This window comes from Polyodon spathula, chromosome 12 (assembly GCF_017654505.1).
Source record: "Polyodon spathula isolate WHYD16114869_AA chromosome 12, ASM1765450v1, whole genome shotgun sequence".
In the NCBI taxonomy this organism is placed as follows: Eukaryota; Metazoa; Chordata; class Actinopteri; order Acipenseriformes; family Polyodontidae; genus Polyodon; species Polyodon spathula.
The window spans coordinates 179,346-196,934 of record NC_054545.1 but is presented as its reverse complement, the minus strand read 5'-3'; the positions used below and the strand labels follow the sequence as shown (position 1 = coordinate 196,934).

At 42.8% G+C, this 17,589-nt stretch overlaps 1 protein-coding gene across 2 annotated transcripts in view; it reads right to left on the bottom strand.

Moving 5' to 3' along the window:
• Positions 1-14,466, bottom strand: part of LOC121324843 (serine/threonine-protein kinase MRCK beta-like) — a 68,134-nt gene extending 53,668 nt beyond the window's left edge. Inside the window, exon 1 of one of the 2 annotated variants that reach the window (XM_041267057.1) lies at positions 13,795-14,466. In XM_041267057.1, coding sequence (XP_041122991.1) covers positions 13,795-13,969 — 175 coding nt within the window. In that variant the 5' untranslated portion in view covers positions 13,970-14,466. The remainder of the gene's footprint in view (positions 1-13,794) is intronic. The other variant, XM_041267058.1, reaches the window with a different exon arrangement.
• Positions 14,467-17,589: the final 3,123 nt, after the last annotated feature.

Genomic DNA, 17,589 nt, shown 5'->3' with positions numbered 1-17,589 from the left:
TACTGCAGCAACTAAACCAGAGTCACAGAGCTCCGGATACTGCAGCAACTAAACCAGAGTCACAGAGCTCCGGATACTGCAGCAACTAAACCAGAGTCACAGAGCTCCGGATACTGCAGCAACTAAACCAGAGTCACAGAGCTCCGGATACTGCAGCAACTAAACCAGAGTCACAGAGCTCCGGATACTGCAGCAACTAAACCAGAGTCACAGAGCTCCGGATACTGCAGCAACTAAACCAGAGTCACAGAGCTCCGGATACTGCAGCAACTAAACCAGTCACAGAGCGCCGGATACTGCAGCAACCAAACCAGAGTCACAGAGCGCCGGATACTGCAGCAACTAAACCAGAGTCACAGAGCGCCGGATACTGCAGCAACTAAACCAGAGTCACAGAGCTCCGGATACTGCAGCAACTAAACCAGAGTCACAGAGCGCCGGATACTGCAGCAACCAAACCAGAGTCACAGAGCGCCGGATACTGCAGCAACTAAACCAGAGTCACAGAGCGCCGGATACTGCAGCAACTAAACCAGAGTCACAGAGCGCCGGATACTGCAGCAACTAAACCAGAGTCACAGAGCTCCGGATACTGCAGCAACTAAACCAGAGTCACAGAGCTCCGGATACTGCAGCAACTAAACCAGAGTCACAGAGCTCCGGATACTGCAGCAACCAAACCAGAGTCACAGAGCTCCGGATACTGCAGCAACTAAACCAGAGTCACAGAGCTCCGGATACTGCAGCAACTAAACCAGAGTCACAGAGCTCCGGATACTGCAGCAACCAAACCAGAGTCACAGAGCTCCGGATACTGCAGCAACCAAACCAGAGTCACAGAGCTCCGGATACTGCAGCAACCAAACCAGAGTCACAGAGTGCCGGATACTGCAGCAACTAAACCAGAGTCACAGAGCGCCGGATACTGCAGCAACTAAACCAGAGTCACAGAGCTCCGGATACTGCAGCAACTAAACCAGAGTCACAGAGCTCCGGATACTGGAGCAAATGAATCACTTTTATTAGAGGAAACAAATCCATAAACTCTCAGATAAAAAAGCTTGTTCTTATTGTTTAAAACCACAGGTTTCGGTAGCAGCGGTGGGGTTTCCTGTCTCCTTTATTATTGAACCGGACGCACCGCACTATTTCGACATTGGTTTGGTGGTTGGAGATACTTTCTATCCTACAGCAACCCAAGCAAAGACTCCCGAATGAGAATCCCATACTGGACTGTTGGGTTACTCTGGGATTGTGTAGGTCAAACCTATCAGCAATGCTACTGTCTTATCGGAGCACTTTGCACTAATTTCATTCTCTCAGAAAGCACAGTCTGCTTTATTAGTATAAAATGAGCTCTTGCTCAATATCCAATGTCATGTGCCATTGTGTTTTTGGAAATGGGTTATCATCACTATTGGTTATTAAAAAACAAACAGATTTATGAACAAAAACTAAAGAAAACACAGTAAGTTGACAGATGAACAGCAGTGTCAAATCCTGAAATCCCCTAAATCAACATGATTAACCACACCCTCTCTTTAACCTTATCTGTTCTGCATTCCTCAAGCTATAAACACAAGACTTCACTTTTACAATTTGATAAGGAAATGAAATCATTCCATCAAGTGTGTCCCCCTTCCCTCCAACACCGAGGCTGATTAAATCAGAGTGCCACGGATCGGAATCCCAGCCAATCGGAGTGCCACGGCTCGGAATCCCAGCCAATCAGAGTGCTCAGTTCACCTAAGGCATTTTATTAGTAAAGTATAATTAAATCTGCACAGCGAAGTCCAAGTTTCTAAAGGCACCCTCTTCTAGGAATGCTGCACTATATCTACCAAGCGCTACACTGAATCGTCTTTAACCAGGGTCTCCTCTTGAGCTTGAGGAAGGAGGTTCAAGCTGCTGGATTCATCCACTTACTGTCGACCTTCAATGTCTATCACAATGAAATGAGTTTGCCAGTATATCAAATCAGAATTCACATACACTTTCCCAAGAAGGAACACTGTCCTAACCACATAGCAACCAGACTGGGTGCTTGTGACTTCCACAACTTACCATAACATACATTGTACAGAGGGGCGTAATGGAATAGGAGGATCTGACATACTTTAAACAAAAATATCCTTTTAATAGAGTGCTTACTTCAAAACTTTAAACCTTTTTTTAAATGTTAAGAAAAGCCTTTGGCAACAGCCACATGTCTGGCGATTGCACACAAGCAATCCAGCCCCTCTCTGCTCTCACCCTGCAGCACAGCCAGGCTCGCAGGTTTGGAGTCAGAACACAGAACATCTGGAACTTACTTCGATTCTAATTTCTGCTCACTTCATTCTAAAAAAAGACATGGTTCCACCTAGACTTAATGCAAGAGAAGTGAAAATCACAACTGAGTAACTGAAGGTCTGCTCATCACTACAATGAGTCACATTCGCTTCACAGCCACACCAGTACTGTGGGTGTGAGAAAACACTGTAACTGCTTTGAAATGGTATCATAAACATATCCTATTACCATCAGAGCCCCGTTTAGCACTGCAGAGCATTTACAATAATGATCTATCCTATTACCATCAGAGCCCCGTTTAGCACTGCAGAGCATTTACAATAATGATCTATCCTATTACCATCAGAGCCCCGTTTAGCACTGCAGAGCATTTACAATAATGATCTATCCTATTACCAGAGCCCCGTTTACCACTGCAGAGCATTTACAATAATGATCTATCCTATTACCATCAGAACCCCGTTTAGCACTGCAGATCATTTACAATAATTATCTATCCTATTACCATCAGAGCCCCGTTTAGCACTGCAGATCATTTACAATAATGATCTATCCTATTACCATCAGAGCCCCGTTTAGCACTGCAGATCATTTACAATAATGATACGATATGCAACAGTGGGAGAATGAGTGTGTGGCACAGCCAGGCAGACACTTTACCAAGAAAGCAAAGCTTGAGCAATGAGGCAGCAGTCATAGCTGCATCAGACAAAGAGTCTGCTGACTTCCTACCAGCACTTCTACATATTATTCATTCGTTGTCAGGATCCTATATTTATCCCAACTCTCTTCAGAAAAACTTCTACCACAATTGCGTCTTTACTGTCCAGCCACTTTTCCAGATCTTGGATTCTACAGTTTGCATTTTTTCACAAGTTCTGTTAGCTCGGGTGCTCTTTCTATGCAAACTCTGCACATTCCTTAGTGCTCCTGTTGACAGCAATGCATGCTGCAGAATTACAAGCATGGCTTTTAGCAGGATCCCAAGCTTTATACAGCTGCGTCTGTTTAACCAGTCCTTAAAGACGCTATGGACCCAAACTGTGAAGTGCAATAAGCATTTCCCTTGGAAGCAAAAGAAGAAAATGTGTGTTTCCTGAACCAAAAAAAAAAAAAAAAAAAAAGTTTGAAACGGTGGGTGGGAATTTGCTTCACTCTGGTTTGATGAACACAGGAAATGTTCACAACAGTTTTACCACAATATTACCACAATATTAATGGCTGCAGAGGAGAGCTGCTCAGTAAACTGCTGATGTCATTTCACATAAAGGATATTCAGGGGGGTCGTTTTAAAGCTGGCTCAGCTTGATGATGGAGCACCACAAGCACTAAATCAATGCGCTAATGAAAGCAGTTACTATAGCAGTCAGACTACAGCAGTAGTGCTCTGGCCAATGGGAAGACTGCAACTTTAGCTTTGTTGAGTGAACTTTCTGTCAGAGGTCACAAGGTTGCTGAGGTCATGAGAAACCCCCAGAATGCCACGTATCCAGGCTGCGCCGCGAGCAGTCATTAAACTTCACACCTGTCTCAATGGTCTTTTCTTTGTGCTCCTTCGCCGCAGAAAGGGAAACAGTTAGATCAGCCACTGATGTTTGGATTGTGTCTGTGAAACAGCCAGAACTAATACTTCTGCACTCACATAGGAAGTGGAGTACCTGAGTGGATATCTCGTTTTTATTTCCTTCTGTTTTATCTATTTGTTTATGTATTTACTCTCCTTCTCATATTTTCATTTACTGGGATTACTGTATTTCCTGCTTGTATTTTCTGTTCTAGCCATGTAAAGTGCTTTGAGGCACTGCTTTTGTGAAAGGCGCTATATTAAATAAAGGTTGATTGATTTTGATTTCTATTCATGGCCAGCTTTATTTAGTCCAATGTGATTTTCATCGAGGTTGATGAAACTGGTAAGCGGCTGGGTTACAGTCGTGGCTGATTGTGATGTCATCGTTTGGAACTGACTGCGCAGCTGAATGGAATTCTGAAACGTGCCTCAGTGAACCATACCGGCCCCGAGAATACAGCACGGTAAAAACTAAATGTGCAATTCAGCTTCTCTGTCATGTGTCCTAGAATACAGCTCTGTAAAAATGAAACATGCAATTCGGCTTCTCTGTCATGTGTCCTGGAATACAGCAGGTGACAGCAGCACTCTGACTGGCTGAAAGGGCCTCAGTAGTCTGTAACATGAATGAAATGAAGTATTTTGAATGTTTGTAGATTTCTAGGTGAGCCAATACAGACTGCAGTGTAAAGGAAAACACAGTGGCACAAAGTTTATGCAACGAAACAGATTTGGTTATCGGATGTCTGAATTTATAGTTCAGCTCCCTTTCCTGCAATACTGCCCTTACAGTTGCTCTAACAGCTATTATTGCATCTGAACCACAACCCTGCTCTTCTCTCTTCTGTGAGAGATATCTGCTCTATAAACATGGATGCTCAGGAATTTCAAAGCATGCTTTACAGAACCACTAGGGGATTACCACAGAACAGGTACGCACTGTGCAGCACTGGCAGGTACACTGGGCTGATGCAGGTCTGGCTATTCTCACTGATCACACGCAGACGAGGGTTTAAACAACTGGGACCTTCCGCTGTCTGAACTGTACAGAGCACTTTCCAACTTGCACATTAAACAGCATGAAATGTGGTCATGGTGTTGGGTTTCCAAACTACCGCAGTGTACAGTACTGCTGCAAAATACAATTGGCTGAACTATATTTAAAATAAAATCCTTTCTAGATGTAAAGACAGAGTGACAGTACTCTAGTGCAAGAATAATCAATAGAGCGGAAGGCTTTATTGCTGCTCTGCATCTCACGATACAAAATAAATGTGAAAAATGATTATAAATGAACTTGGAAATGTAAAATGAGCACCAGCGCACAGCCCTGGACTGCCGGAGATAACACAGCTCAGCCGGGTCACTGTCACTCACTCAGTACTAAGGGTTTCCCCAGGGAAACTTCACTCAGCCTGCATTCCACAGCTTGCTTTTAACTTGCTGGATTTATTTTGTCACACGCTGCTCTCACTATATAAGGCTTGAACTTGCATCCAGCTGCTCCGCATGCACTCTGGTTACTTCAGCATTTGAACACAGTGCCAGAGCAGGAGTTTGCTTCTGTGAGGGTGGAGCTAAACCAAAACAGGGCAGCAATACTAAGCAGTGCTGTAACATGAGCTGCATGGTATGTGAAGGGGATACACATGCCTGTATAAAGCATTACAGAGCTGTAACATGAGCTGCATGGTATGTGAAGGGAATACACACGTCTGTATAAAGCATTACAGTGCTGTTTTACTCATTGCTGTAACATGAGCTGCATGGTATGTGAAGGGGATACACATGCCTGTATAAAGCACTACAGAGCTGTAACATGAGCTGCATGGTATGTGAAGGGAATACTCACGTCTGTATAAAGAATTACAGTGCGATATTACTCACCGCTGTAACATGAGCTGCATGGTATGTGAAGGGGATACACATGCCTGTATAAAGCATTTCCAAACCACTGAGCATTGCATTAAGTGAAGGTGGAGTAAATCCCTTTTAAGAAAGCTTTTATTTAGAGTAATGGCAGCTTTCCCTGGGTTACAGTATCAACACAGGCACCAGGGGTCTGGTCATATAACAGTTTCTTATGAGACCAACTACACTTTACGCACACTCTGCATTTCACATGGAAAAAGAGCAATATCCTCTTCAAACAGGTTTACTTCTGTTCAAGCGCAGCCCGCTGAGACACCAAACAAGGAATTTTAAAAGTAGTAACGCAAGAGTTACAATAATGACAGTCTGAGAGGGACTGGACAAAGTGCAAATTCCAGTTCCATAAACAGCAATGTTTGTGCCAAGAGTTCAAAGTACTGTAATAAACAAAATTAAAATGAGTCGTTCATTTTCATCTCAAATGTATTAACAAGCCTGCCAAGAAGCATCCCCAGCAGCTCCACTATAGAAGTGCAGTCAGGTGCTGCAGCAGCAAACCCCAAACTGCAACATTGAGGCTCATGCCTTCCTCAGTGCTGTGCAACACAGGCCGTCTGTTTGTTTCAATTCTGCCAGTAAAACAACTTCCAAGACTAAATACACTGTGAAGGTAAAAAAACCTCCTTCAGACGAATGCCTTCCTCCACTAGCAATTTTTACCTTACCCGTGTTTTCAAAGAGAACAAACTGGTGCTGTGAGTGGGGTCCCCTTGGACACCACAGAAAGGTAGCAGTTCTGGGTGCTTTAAGAGTTCAGTAACTCTCAGTACACTCGGGGTCTTTCCCTCTTTGCTCCTGAAATGGGACAGACTGTCACAGTGGAAGACAGCCCCTACTGACCAGTTCTGACAGCACCCTGACATATTAGCCATTAGAGCAGAACTGGCAGCCCCTCAAACATGGCTTTGCTTTAGAAAAACACAGAGTGCAGTATTTGAACTTCTTGAAAGAGTGAAATCTGTCCAGGAGCCTCGGCTACTTGGTGCAGCGCATGGAGTTTTCTTTCTGTTTTTTTTTTTTTTTTTTTTTTTTCGTTCGAGATTACAACGAAGGACGATGTGCCTAAGAGATTAGTCCAAAACAGATGCGGCCTACTAGAAGGTTGTTCGAAAGAACGGAGATGACAAATGACGTTTTTACAAAACGAGAATGGCATAAAATTACCGTATAACTAGTGGCATCAGACACAAGTCTGACGCGACAACGAACGTTAAGTGTGGGTGTGCTTGGGGTCAAATGTTAGACATAAAACGAGAATGACATAAGATACAAAAACGGAGAATCTGTGTATTCTAAATGTTTTTGCTCTTACTGTATTCTAAATGTTTTTGCTCTTACTGTATTCTAAATGTTTTTGCTCTTACCTTATTCTAAATGCCAATACAGCAGTTGGCTGCTCTTTGCTTTTTCAAACACAGACCCAGTTTATTCAAGCGCTTCCTACAGTAAGCACGGATTCCACACAAAAGGTAAATGAAAGCTAACGCCCTGCCCTAGGCAGTCCTCAACCAGCCACTTCTTTCACAGAAGGCATGTGACGAGGCAAAGCAGTTTTATTAGCACTCTACTTAAAGGCATGGTGTCCTATTGTTCACAGCAGTGTTACCATAGACACATGTCAATGTATAAACACATCATGAGCAGTAAACCGGTCTGGCAAGGCTGGCTGCTCCCTTTGTTTATGACATTAGGAAGGAAGCTGCAGTGAGCAACAGAATTAACAGCCCTGTTAAAAGTCTTACTGTACTCTGTTTGGGAGTGGGCCCGGAGGCATGAAGTGGATCTGAATCCCTCTGAAAAGCTGGTGCACACAGATCCTGCTGCATACTGCACTGGAGCAGGCAGTGACATTCAGTTACTATCCTTGGCATGCAGTGCTGTGGTTTCCACCCAATTCCCTGCATGTACTAATTCAGATCCTATCGAAGTGCAAAGCACAAGGTTTTACTGTAGTATTCCCTCTCCTCGTAACAGAATGAAAAGCAGATCACATTTACAATGCCTGTTAAAAAGGGGGCTGATGCCACACTTGGGCAGGACTAGAGCAGGTACAGTACATGCATTCAGAGGCCCGGGACTGCAAGACAGTATTCTACAGGGCTGTGTCATCACCATCTGACGTGCCTGGTCTCCAACAAACCCAATGAAAGTTTATGTAATGTTTCAGAAGAATTAAAAGCAGGGCATTGGTCTAGAAAGACGGGCCAAGTAAATCAACAATGAGCCACTTTGTAGAACTCACAATTTTCAATCGAGTTTCACACTGGTTCCACACTCACAATATTCAATCGAGTTTCACACTGGTTCCACACTCACAATATTCAATCGAGTTTCACACTGGTTCCACACTCACAATATTTAATCGAGTTTCAGACTGGTTCCACACTCACAATATTTAATCGAGTTTCAGACTGGTTCCACACTCACAATATTCATAGAGTTTCAGACTGGTTTCACACTCACAATATTCATCGAGTTTCACACTTGTTCCACACTACTGGTATCTCAAAGTGGGACCTTCACAGTGCTTTTGCCCAAGGGCAATAGGTCTAATTGCCTTCTCTTTTTACATTAAGGGATTTTCACATTTCTAAAAATGCACTCCCATCTCCCAGCTAGGTCTCTCCCGAACAGCTAAGTGCCCCTATTCAATAAACAGAGGGATGGATGGGGGGGGGGGGGAATCCAGACTGTTCTCAAAGCTACAGTCCAAATCTTTGTTTAATAAAGATTTGAGCAAGCAGTAAAAAAGTATATACACATATCTACTATTTGAGGATGTAGCTGTACTGCAGCTCTGGTAATGTGATTGCATGTCAACGATTCAGTTTAACTGGCAGGAAAAAATGATTCCATAGAATCCAATGCACCTGCAACAAACACCTTTGTTTTTTATTCTTGCCATACATTACAGTAATGCTTTTAAAGCACTTTGAACAATATCTGAAGTGGCCTATCAAGACCAAACAATGGCTTGTCAAATCCACTGACAAAGACCACTTCCATTTGTGCACGTGGAGTTGAATTAACCAGCTCGCATCCAGTCAGCCAGGCTGGAGGCCACAAAGGGGTTCTCAAATATGAATCGATTGTCAGGAACCTTGCCCGTGCTCTACTATGGTGCACTTAAGTAGCAGGGATATTGGAGGGAAGCTGAAAGCAGGCCTGCCCAATCCTCACATGAGGGTTAATCTATTACCCTGCACCAGCTGTCTCCCATTCCCAGCCTTTTCCAGCACTGCCACCTTTATTGGCTCACTTATTTGCCACTAACAGTCAAGACACTGAGACGTTAATCAGAGTAGCCCAATCGCTTCCAGAGAGTAGCCCAGTGACTGTGAGCTATTAGTCACCAGGAGAAACCATTCCAGACACTGTAGTGGGATCTTGCAATGGGACTCTGGGTGCTTACTCTAGCTAAAGTAATTCACACCTACACTGTAGCTTTCATTTACTTCAATACCAGAGCTAACGCTGTGTTACCTGTAAAGGTAAAGTACCTCTAATTATGTGTGGGCAAACTATGGAAGAATGTAAAGACGTTGATATTTTCATAGATAGATTATACATACAGTACCAGTCACAAGTTTGAGAACACTTGCTGGAAACTAGTTTTTTTTCATAATTAACTGTTTTACGTCACATACATTTCTATAAATACTTGAAAATGAAAACACATGTCACAATATACAAAACAAAACATAAGGAGTATCAAAGCAATGTTCAAGAAAATTGAAAAGTGTCTCTAAATCTTGGATTCCTCAAAATAGCCACCCTTTGCCTTAATAACAGTCTCACAAACACGAGGCATTCGGTTAACAAGTTTCAGCAGGAAATCACCCGACATGCTTCCCAGCTCTTCTGCAGCAATTCCCAGAGATGTAGGGCACTTGTGGGTAGCTTTGCTTTGACTCTTCTGTCCAGTTCGTCCCATATAAGTTCTATGAGATTGAGGTCTGGAGACTGGGCAGGCCACGTCATTAGATTGAGTTGTCCTTCACTTTCCTTCTTTGCCAGATAGTTCTTGCACAACTTTGAGGTGTGTTTCGGGTCATTATCTTGCTGAAGAATGAAGGACTGCCCAACTAGCCGTAATCCTGATGGAATGGCATGCCTCTGAAGTATGCTATGATGCTGGTTGAGCTTGCCATGGACTTTGTCACCAGGAAAGCAACCCCAGACCATGACACTGCCTCCTCCATGCTTGACAGTGGGAACCACACATGCAGAACTCATGCGCTCAACCTCTCTGCGTCTTATAAATATTCAGTGGTTGGACCCAAATATTTCAAATTTTGACTCATCAGTCCATAAGACAGACTTCCACTCCTCAAACATCCAGTTTCTGTGTTTTTTGGCCCAGGCAAGTCTCTTCCTCTTATTCTGCACTCTTAACAATGGTTTCTTTGCAGCAATTCTTCCAGTTAGGCCAGCTTCACGCAATCTCCTCTGAACAGTTGATGTTGAAACATCTGTACTTCTAGTAGCATTTAGCTACTTGTATTTCAGGGGCAGTTAATGGCCAGTTTTGCAGACTTGTGACTCGAATTAACTTGTTCTCTGATTCTGAGGTCACCCTTGGGCTGCCTGACCTTGTTCAGTCCTCACGAGTACCAGTTTCTTCAAATCGTTTGATGGTCTTGGCCACAGCAGTTACAACACTTGCAAAGTTCTTGCAATTTGTCTTAAAGATTGACCTTCATTTCTTAAAGTAATTACAGACTGTCTTTTTTTTTTTTTCTTTGCTTAACTGAGCGTATTTTGCCATTTTCTGCTCCCTTACATTCAGGAATGACAAACTTGTGCCTATGCTACCTATATTTATAGTAATCATGGACCCTCACCTGTTAACAATAATTGGTGACAAAAGGTTAATTAGGTAACATGCTAGTTAATTCAGAGAACATGTAACAAAGACATGTTTATACTTAGGCCAGTGTTCTAAAACAGTGTTATACATATTTCAGACTTTTAACTGACTTGGGCTTCAGACTGAAATCCCCTTGCTTTGGGTGACCATTTCATTGAAATTGACAAGATTTACATTTTCATTTAAATTACATTTATTAATGCAATTCACTTATGATTATCAGCTTATATAAGTACATGTATCATACAATGAAATTAGTGTTTATAGACAAGTTTATACAGTTAAAAGCCTAGATAATCATGAAAAACCTGGTTTCAAGCAGGTGTACTCAAACTTTTGACTGGTACTATATATATATATACATATATATATATATATATATACACACTATATACATATATATATATATATATATATACATACATACATATATATATATATATATATATATATATATATATATATATATATATATATATACACACATACACACACACACATATACATATACTTTTTTACATTTTTGTTTAAAAATTGAACAAGATTATGTGACGCAGCAGTGAAATAGAAGTGAGATTAACTCTAATGGTCACTGCTACTGTTTGAAATGTTCCCCAATACAGATGATGTGCCGGACTGACCTGCTTAACCAGCGGTGGGACTCTGAGCAGGGCATAGCTTTGCTAACCCTTGCCATGGCTCTCCAGCACTATGCTTGTATGAATACACACTCTGCTATGCACAATAATGCAACACAAAGTATGTTTTCAGAGGAAATTGCAGTGAATAAATGCAATTCTCCAGGCCATTGCTGTGAAGAGTCAGGTGACCAGCTTACTAACTGAAACAAGGAAGGCAACACTGACTTTATTTCTTTATTTAAATTAAGAGATGAAATGGTGACCAGATTATCAGATGTGAAAAATACCAGCTACGCTGGATTTGTTTGCTTAAAATATTATCATGTGAATGTTTTCATTTTAATTTAATTGCACTATATTAAAGTGAAGACAGGCAGTGGTATGCGCAACCTTTCACCCAAAACATCTGAACTACTTTTCTTAAAGACAGACAGGCAAGCAGGCAGATAGACAGACAGACAAGCAGACCCCTGGGACAAAATGCAACCTGTAGTTATGCTTTCCATAAAAAAATAAAGCACAAATACAGAAACATTGAACCCTCTCTCAGATCTAGCAGCATTGAAACATTGCTCATTTATCTGATACATCAAAGGTTCCTGGAATGCAAGACTGCATTGTAGCAAGAACACCATGAGGAGTCAGTTTTATGGCTGCCCTTGAACTCCTGTTAGACTTGTTGTTATTAGTAATCTACTAGTATCACAAGACAACCCCAAATCCTGCGTACTGTAACAAGCAGATAATTCAGCTATTTCTGGATTTTGAACATATCGCAGTGCCAGTGTGTTTATTATCCACAGGGCTGTTCACAATGCCAGTGTGTTTATTATCCACAGGGCTGCTCACAATGCCAGTGTGTTTATTATCCACAGGGCTGCTCACAATGCCAGTGTGTTTATTATCCACAGGGCTGTTCACAATGCCAGTGTGTTCATTATCCGCAGGGCTGTTCACAATGCCAGCGTGTTCATTATCCACAGGGCTGTTCACAATGCCAGCGTGTTTATTATCCACAGGGCTGTTCACAATGCCAGCGTGTTTATTATCCACAGGGCTGCTCACAATGCCATTGTGTTTATTATCCACAGGGCTGTTCACAATGCCAGTGTGTTTATTATCCACAGGGCTGTTCACAATGCCAGTGTGTTTATTATCCACAGGGCTGCTCACAATGCCAGTGTGTTTATTATCCACAGGGCTGCTCACAATGCCAGTGTGTTTATTATCCACAGGGCTGTTCACAATGTCAGTGTGTTCATTATCCACAGGGCTGTTCACAGTGCCAGTGTGTTCATTATCCACAGGGCTGTTCACAGTGCCAGTGTGTTCATTATCCACAGGGCTGTTCACAATGCCAGTGTGTTCATTATCCACAGGGCTGCTCACAATGCCAGTGTGCAGTATCTGGGCAGAGGAGGATAATGCCCAGTCCAGTGCATCCACCAAGGCCACATTTCAGGAGGTCCTTACAAAGGTAACACTAAATTCTGCTGTCAGGACACTGCACTCTGATTGGCTATCATATTATTGTTAATAAAACAATGAATAATCCTCTCCGTGAACCGAAACCCTAACCTCAAGGTCAGTATCCTATACTGCAGTCATTGCACATCTAAAGTAGTTCATGTTTAGCAGCGAATAAGCCTTTTTGTTAATTTAAAAAAAGTGACCGGAGGTGCCGACTTCCTCAGTTGTCCTGACAGGTTCATTTTGTGGTACCTTTGTAATCACTGTGCATTCCACTCACTAGTAATCCTATTACTGACATCAATACAACACTGCAGGAAGCGAACCCTCTCAACGTGTAACTCGGTATAGGAGGACACAGAGCAGGAGAACCGGCTTCACTTGCTGGGAATACAGAAGTCACTGTAGGCCGAAATGTCAATTTAGTGAAAGAAATGAATAAACAACGAAATAAATACAACAAAAAAGCAACAAATGTGCCAAAGGTTATATGCCTAAGTTCTGCTATTGCAATAACCTCAGAATTAGTATTTTACATTTCAACTGATAAAGTAACATTGGCTGCATGAGTGAATATAATTCCATAATTGCTAACAATAAGCTTCAGGGCGATTCTTTTGATTAAAGGATCACACGGGACTGTCAATCTGAACATCATGTGCATAGCAGAGCTTCGTTCCCCAAAACAGGCATTTTTTTCTACCCCACGCACAAAACCGCCTGCAACTTTACAATGAAAAACAAAACGCGTTTCCATGCAAAACGATTCGATTGCGCATGTTATGGAGTCGGTCAGTGCACAGCTGTGTGGACACGGTACTGTACAATGTACATGGATAACACTTTCCATCATCACCTTGCTTGCGGTGCACTTAGGTCGGGTTAAGATTTTACATTCTCACCCAGCTATTTAAGGCAACAGAGGCTTGAACCAAACCCGTATCGAAACTTAACTGGATGAGTGAACATGGATGCTTATAACACGAGCAGTACAGCGCTGCGGCCCCGACACGAATACTTACCCCATTCCAGAAACTCGGACACATTCTTCTCTCTTCTGAGGGGCGAATTGCTGCATTCGTTATACAAACAGATCAAAATATCCAAGAGCGTCTCTACGCTGAGAGAACTTTCATTCTTCAAATGACCATCCAAGAGAAGTTGCTCCAACTTCTTCAGCCTCACCTTCGCTGACATGTTTCAGCAACAAGAACCGCGACAATTCCACTTGCACGAAAAGACCCGATGAGCGCAAAGCCTTACGAGAACTGGGGGGAAAGGGTGTATCTAGACGTGGCGAGAAAAGAACATCTCGGACGTGCACAATCAAAGTAAATCCTGCATTGTTCTAGATCTGCTGTACTTGTTATGATTGGAGGCAACGCAGGGTCCCTTGCTTTCAGAATCGAGGCCCAGCCGGTCCCATTTATTTTAATCCGAAACAAATCTGTACTTTCCACTTGGGGTTGGCAGCGGCTTGTTGTTCAGTGTCGTCCACGGCTCTGTCGCAATGTCTTGCATCTGCAGCGGCTTGCTAACAATAATATGCTGTAAATATTTATATTTTTGCTATGACATATTTTTTATTTTTTTGGGAGGGGGCTGGGAATCCAATCCCTTTTTTCTAAGCAGCTCCCAACTGTACAAGTGTGTGGAATATGACTGATGGCTCGTCCATCCAACCCCTGTGTCTCTCTCAGCCTCGTCAGCGAGTGAATCCAGACCTGAACACAGGGCCCCGCCCACCCCGCCGGAAACGCTGGGGCTCTGGGTGACGTCACCCGATGATTGACAAGCACCGGGAGATAACTGGCGTCCTCCATGGAAACACCGTCCGACGCGCAACGACTGTAACGGGAGGCGGCGGGATTAACCCGTTCTTATAGCCAGCAAGTGAGATTCAGATGCAGTGGATTACAGCCCTGACAGTAATACTGCGCTGCTTTTTATACAGCACTGACAGTAATACGTTTGCTGTACATATTTACACACGTCACTACTATGCTTCTTGAACCCAGTTTGGTAAGGCTGCTTTAATCTGACCTTTTATATATAATCAAAATGCATATCCCTGTGGCACTAATCCAGCGCTTTCTATATAGCCACAATAGCCCCAGATAGTTGCTCCATTTAAAAAAAAAAAAAATTAAACACTTAATTCCATTCCAACAGCTGGCTTGTTTGCCGACTCAAAAACACATTGCATTATGAAGCCCTTACACCACACAGATACATAGCCTATTACCTGTGAAGATCTGCAGACTTAAAAACTCATTGCATTATGAAGCCCTTACACCACACAGATACACAAATGCATACAGAATCCTGGCCAGACAATAAATACATAGCACAGTCCTAGCCACACAATAAATACATACAGATTTGTGGTTGGAGCTGAAGTCACTGTCACTGTTCCTTATAACTTACTGACCCCAGACAATCCAATGAAGGATTCCAATGAAGCTGCAGAAACAGGCTTGCAACCCATTCCAATGAAGCTGCAGAAACAGGCTTATAACCCATTCCAATGAAGCTGCAGAAACAGGCTTGCAACCCATTCCAATGAAGCTGCAGAAACAGGCTTATAACCCATTCCAATGAAGCTGCAGAAACAGGCTTATAACCCATTCCCCACACCCAGCACTCTGTGTGAAAGAGAAAGGGCCTCCGACCCTTAATCCTGCAGCTGGCTCCCCACTCACCTTCCAGAGGCATCCGCTTCAAAAACATATCCCCATAAGTTCAGTGATTTAATTGAAGAGTTGTATGGAGCCTTGGACAACTAATTCAACATAATTTTACAGAGTGGATACACGCCGCTTACTCGCTCAACATAATCTTACAGAGTGGATAAACACACACTCTCTAAACATAATTTTACATAGTGGATACACGCCACTCACTCGCTCAACATAATTTTACAGAGTGGATAAACACACACTCTCTCAACATCATTTTACAGAGTGGATACACACACACTTGCTCAACATCATTTGCATATTTTGTTTCAGTGGCATGCAATCTTTTTGCAATTCTGAATCCAGTTGAAATAGAATAAATTAAAGTACTCTTGCATGAGATAACGAGACAGGAAGACAAAGTGCACAGGACATTTTAAATGTGACAGAGAAACTGCTGCTTCCCTGTGGAATTTGAAATGTAGGTAGTACTGGTGTGTACATGGCGCCATCTTGTGGGATAAATATAAATAACACCCAGATTATCAGTTAGCCATCATTAATTTGTCAACACTTCTGAATAGGGGTTACACCTTAGCAAATATTGTATTAATAAATAGTGTATGTTTAATGAGTTAATATTTCATGAGCTGCACATTGATAAACTCTATGGCTCCCTTCCAGATTCTGCAAAGTTGTACTCTAATATTACAATTCTATACCAGTTACCATTTACACTGCCATTATTATTATTATTATTATTAATAATAAATAGTCATTTAGCAGACCCTTAAGCAATTTAGAGAGACTGGGAGGGGGGGTGAAACATGCACAACAACTGCTGCTGCTGCAGAGGCACACTAGCACCTCACTTGTTTTACTTCTCATCCGAAAGACGGAGCACAAGGAGGTCACGTGACTTGCTCAGGGTCACATACAGTGAGTCAGTGGCTGAGCTGGGATTAGAACTGGGGACCTCCTGGTATCAAGCCCTGACTACCAAGCATCCATACCATGCACATGCAGCCAATTTCTGGGTGTCTTCTACATTATGACATTGTGGGTAATTTGCACACAGCGGATAACCGGACCTTGCACTTTATGCAGTTTCCAGGATCCACAGGAATTTATCCTGGTATTTTTGCACAGTAGCAGATTTCAAACAGATTTGTTGTTGTTTTTTTTACTTTTCCACAAGGTGGCAGTGTGTTTCAATTTTTACCTGAGACAGTGAGAAATCCTATTACAATAAAAAAGCAATAAAAGATTGTTAATAGAAGCGTACACATTTTCTTGTAAGAAATGTACAGTGTAATTGCAGTGTTTGACACACTGTGCAAACTCAATAGCAGGGATGTGACTGTAGCCCCTGGGCTGAGAGGCCCTGCACCTGGATGAAGCTGACATGCAAATGACTATCCTCTGAGCTCCAGTGTCTGGCAGTCTTTTTGATCTGTAAATAGAAGTTTTTTTTATCTACCTCAAGCCCTGCTTATTCTGCTATTGTATTTCCATAATAAAACTGTCATTACTTTTCTTCCTATTCTACTGATTTGCATGTTGGTTCAAAGCTGTCTCAGCGCCACATTTTTCTGTAGCTGCAGTGCTGGTGCCTTTAATGCAGACCGGCGGTGCAGATCAACCACAGAGTCACCAGGGGGCAGCACAGCACAGTACAGCACAGCACAGCACAGCACAACACAGCACAGCACAGGCAGGCTCTGAGACATGCTGCTGGAGCTGCAGGTGCTTCCGTACCCAGGACTGCAAAGCACACTGCTGCTTCGAGTGTCTGGGAAACTGACCCCAGTTCCCTTGGCAGTGAAACCATGAGTAGGATGCTGTAGTGAGTGATGAGGAGGATGCTGTAGTGAGGATGCTATAGTGAGTGATGAGGAGGATGCTGTAGTGAGTGAGGAGAGGATGCTGTAGTGAGTGATGAGGAGGATGCTGTAGTGAGGATGCTGTAGTGAGTGATGAGAAGGATGCTGTAGTGAGGATGCTGTAGTGAGTGAGGAGGAGGATGCTGTAGTGAGGATGCTATAGTGAGTGACGAGGAGGATGCTGTAGTGAGGATGCTGTAGTGAGTGAGGAGGATGCTGTAGTGAGTGATGAGGAGGATGCTGTAGTGAGTGATGA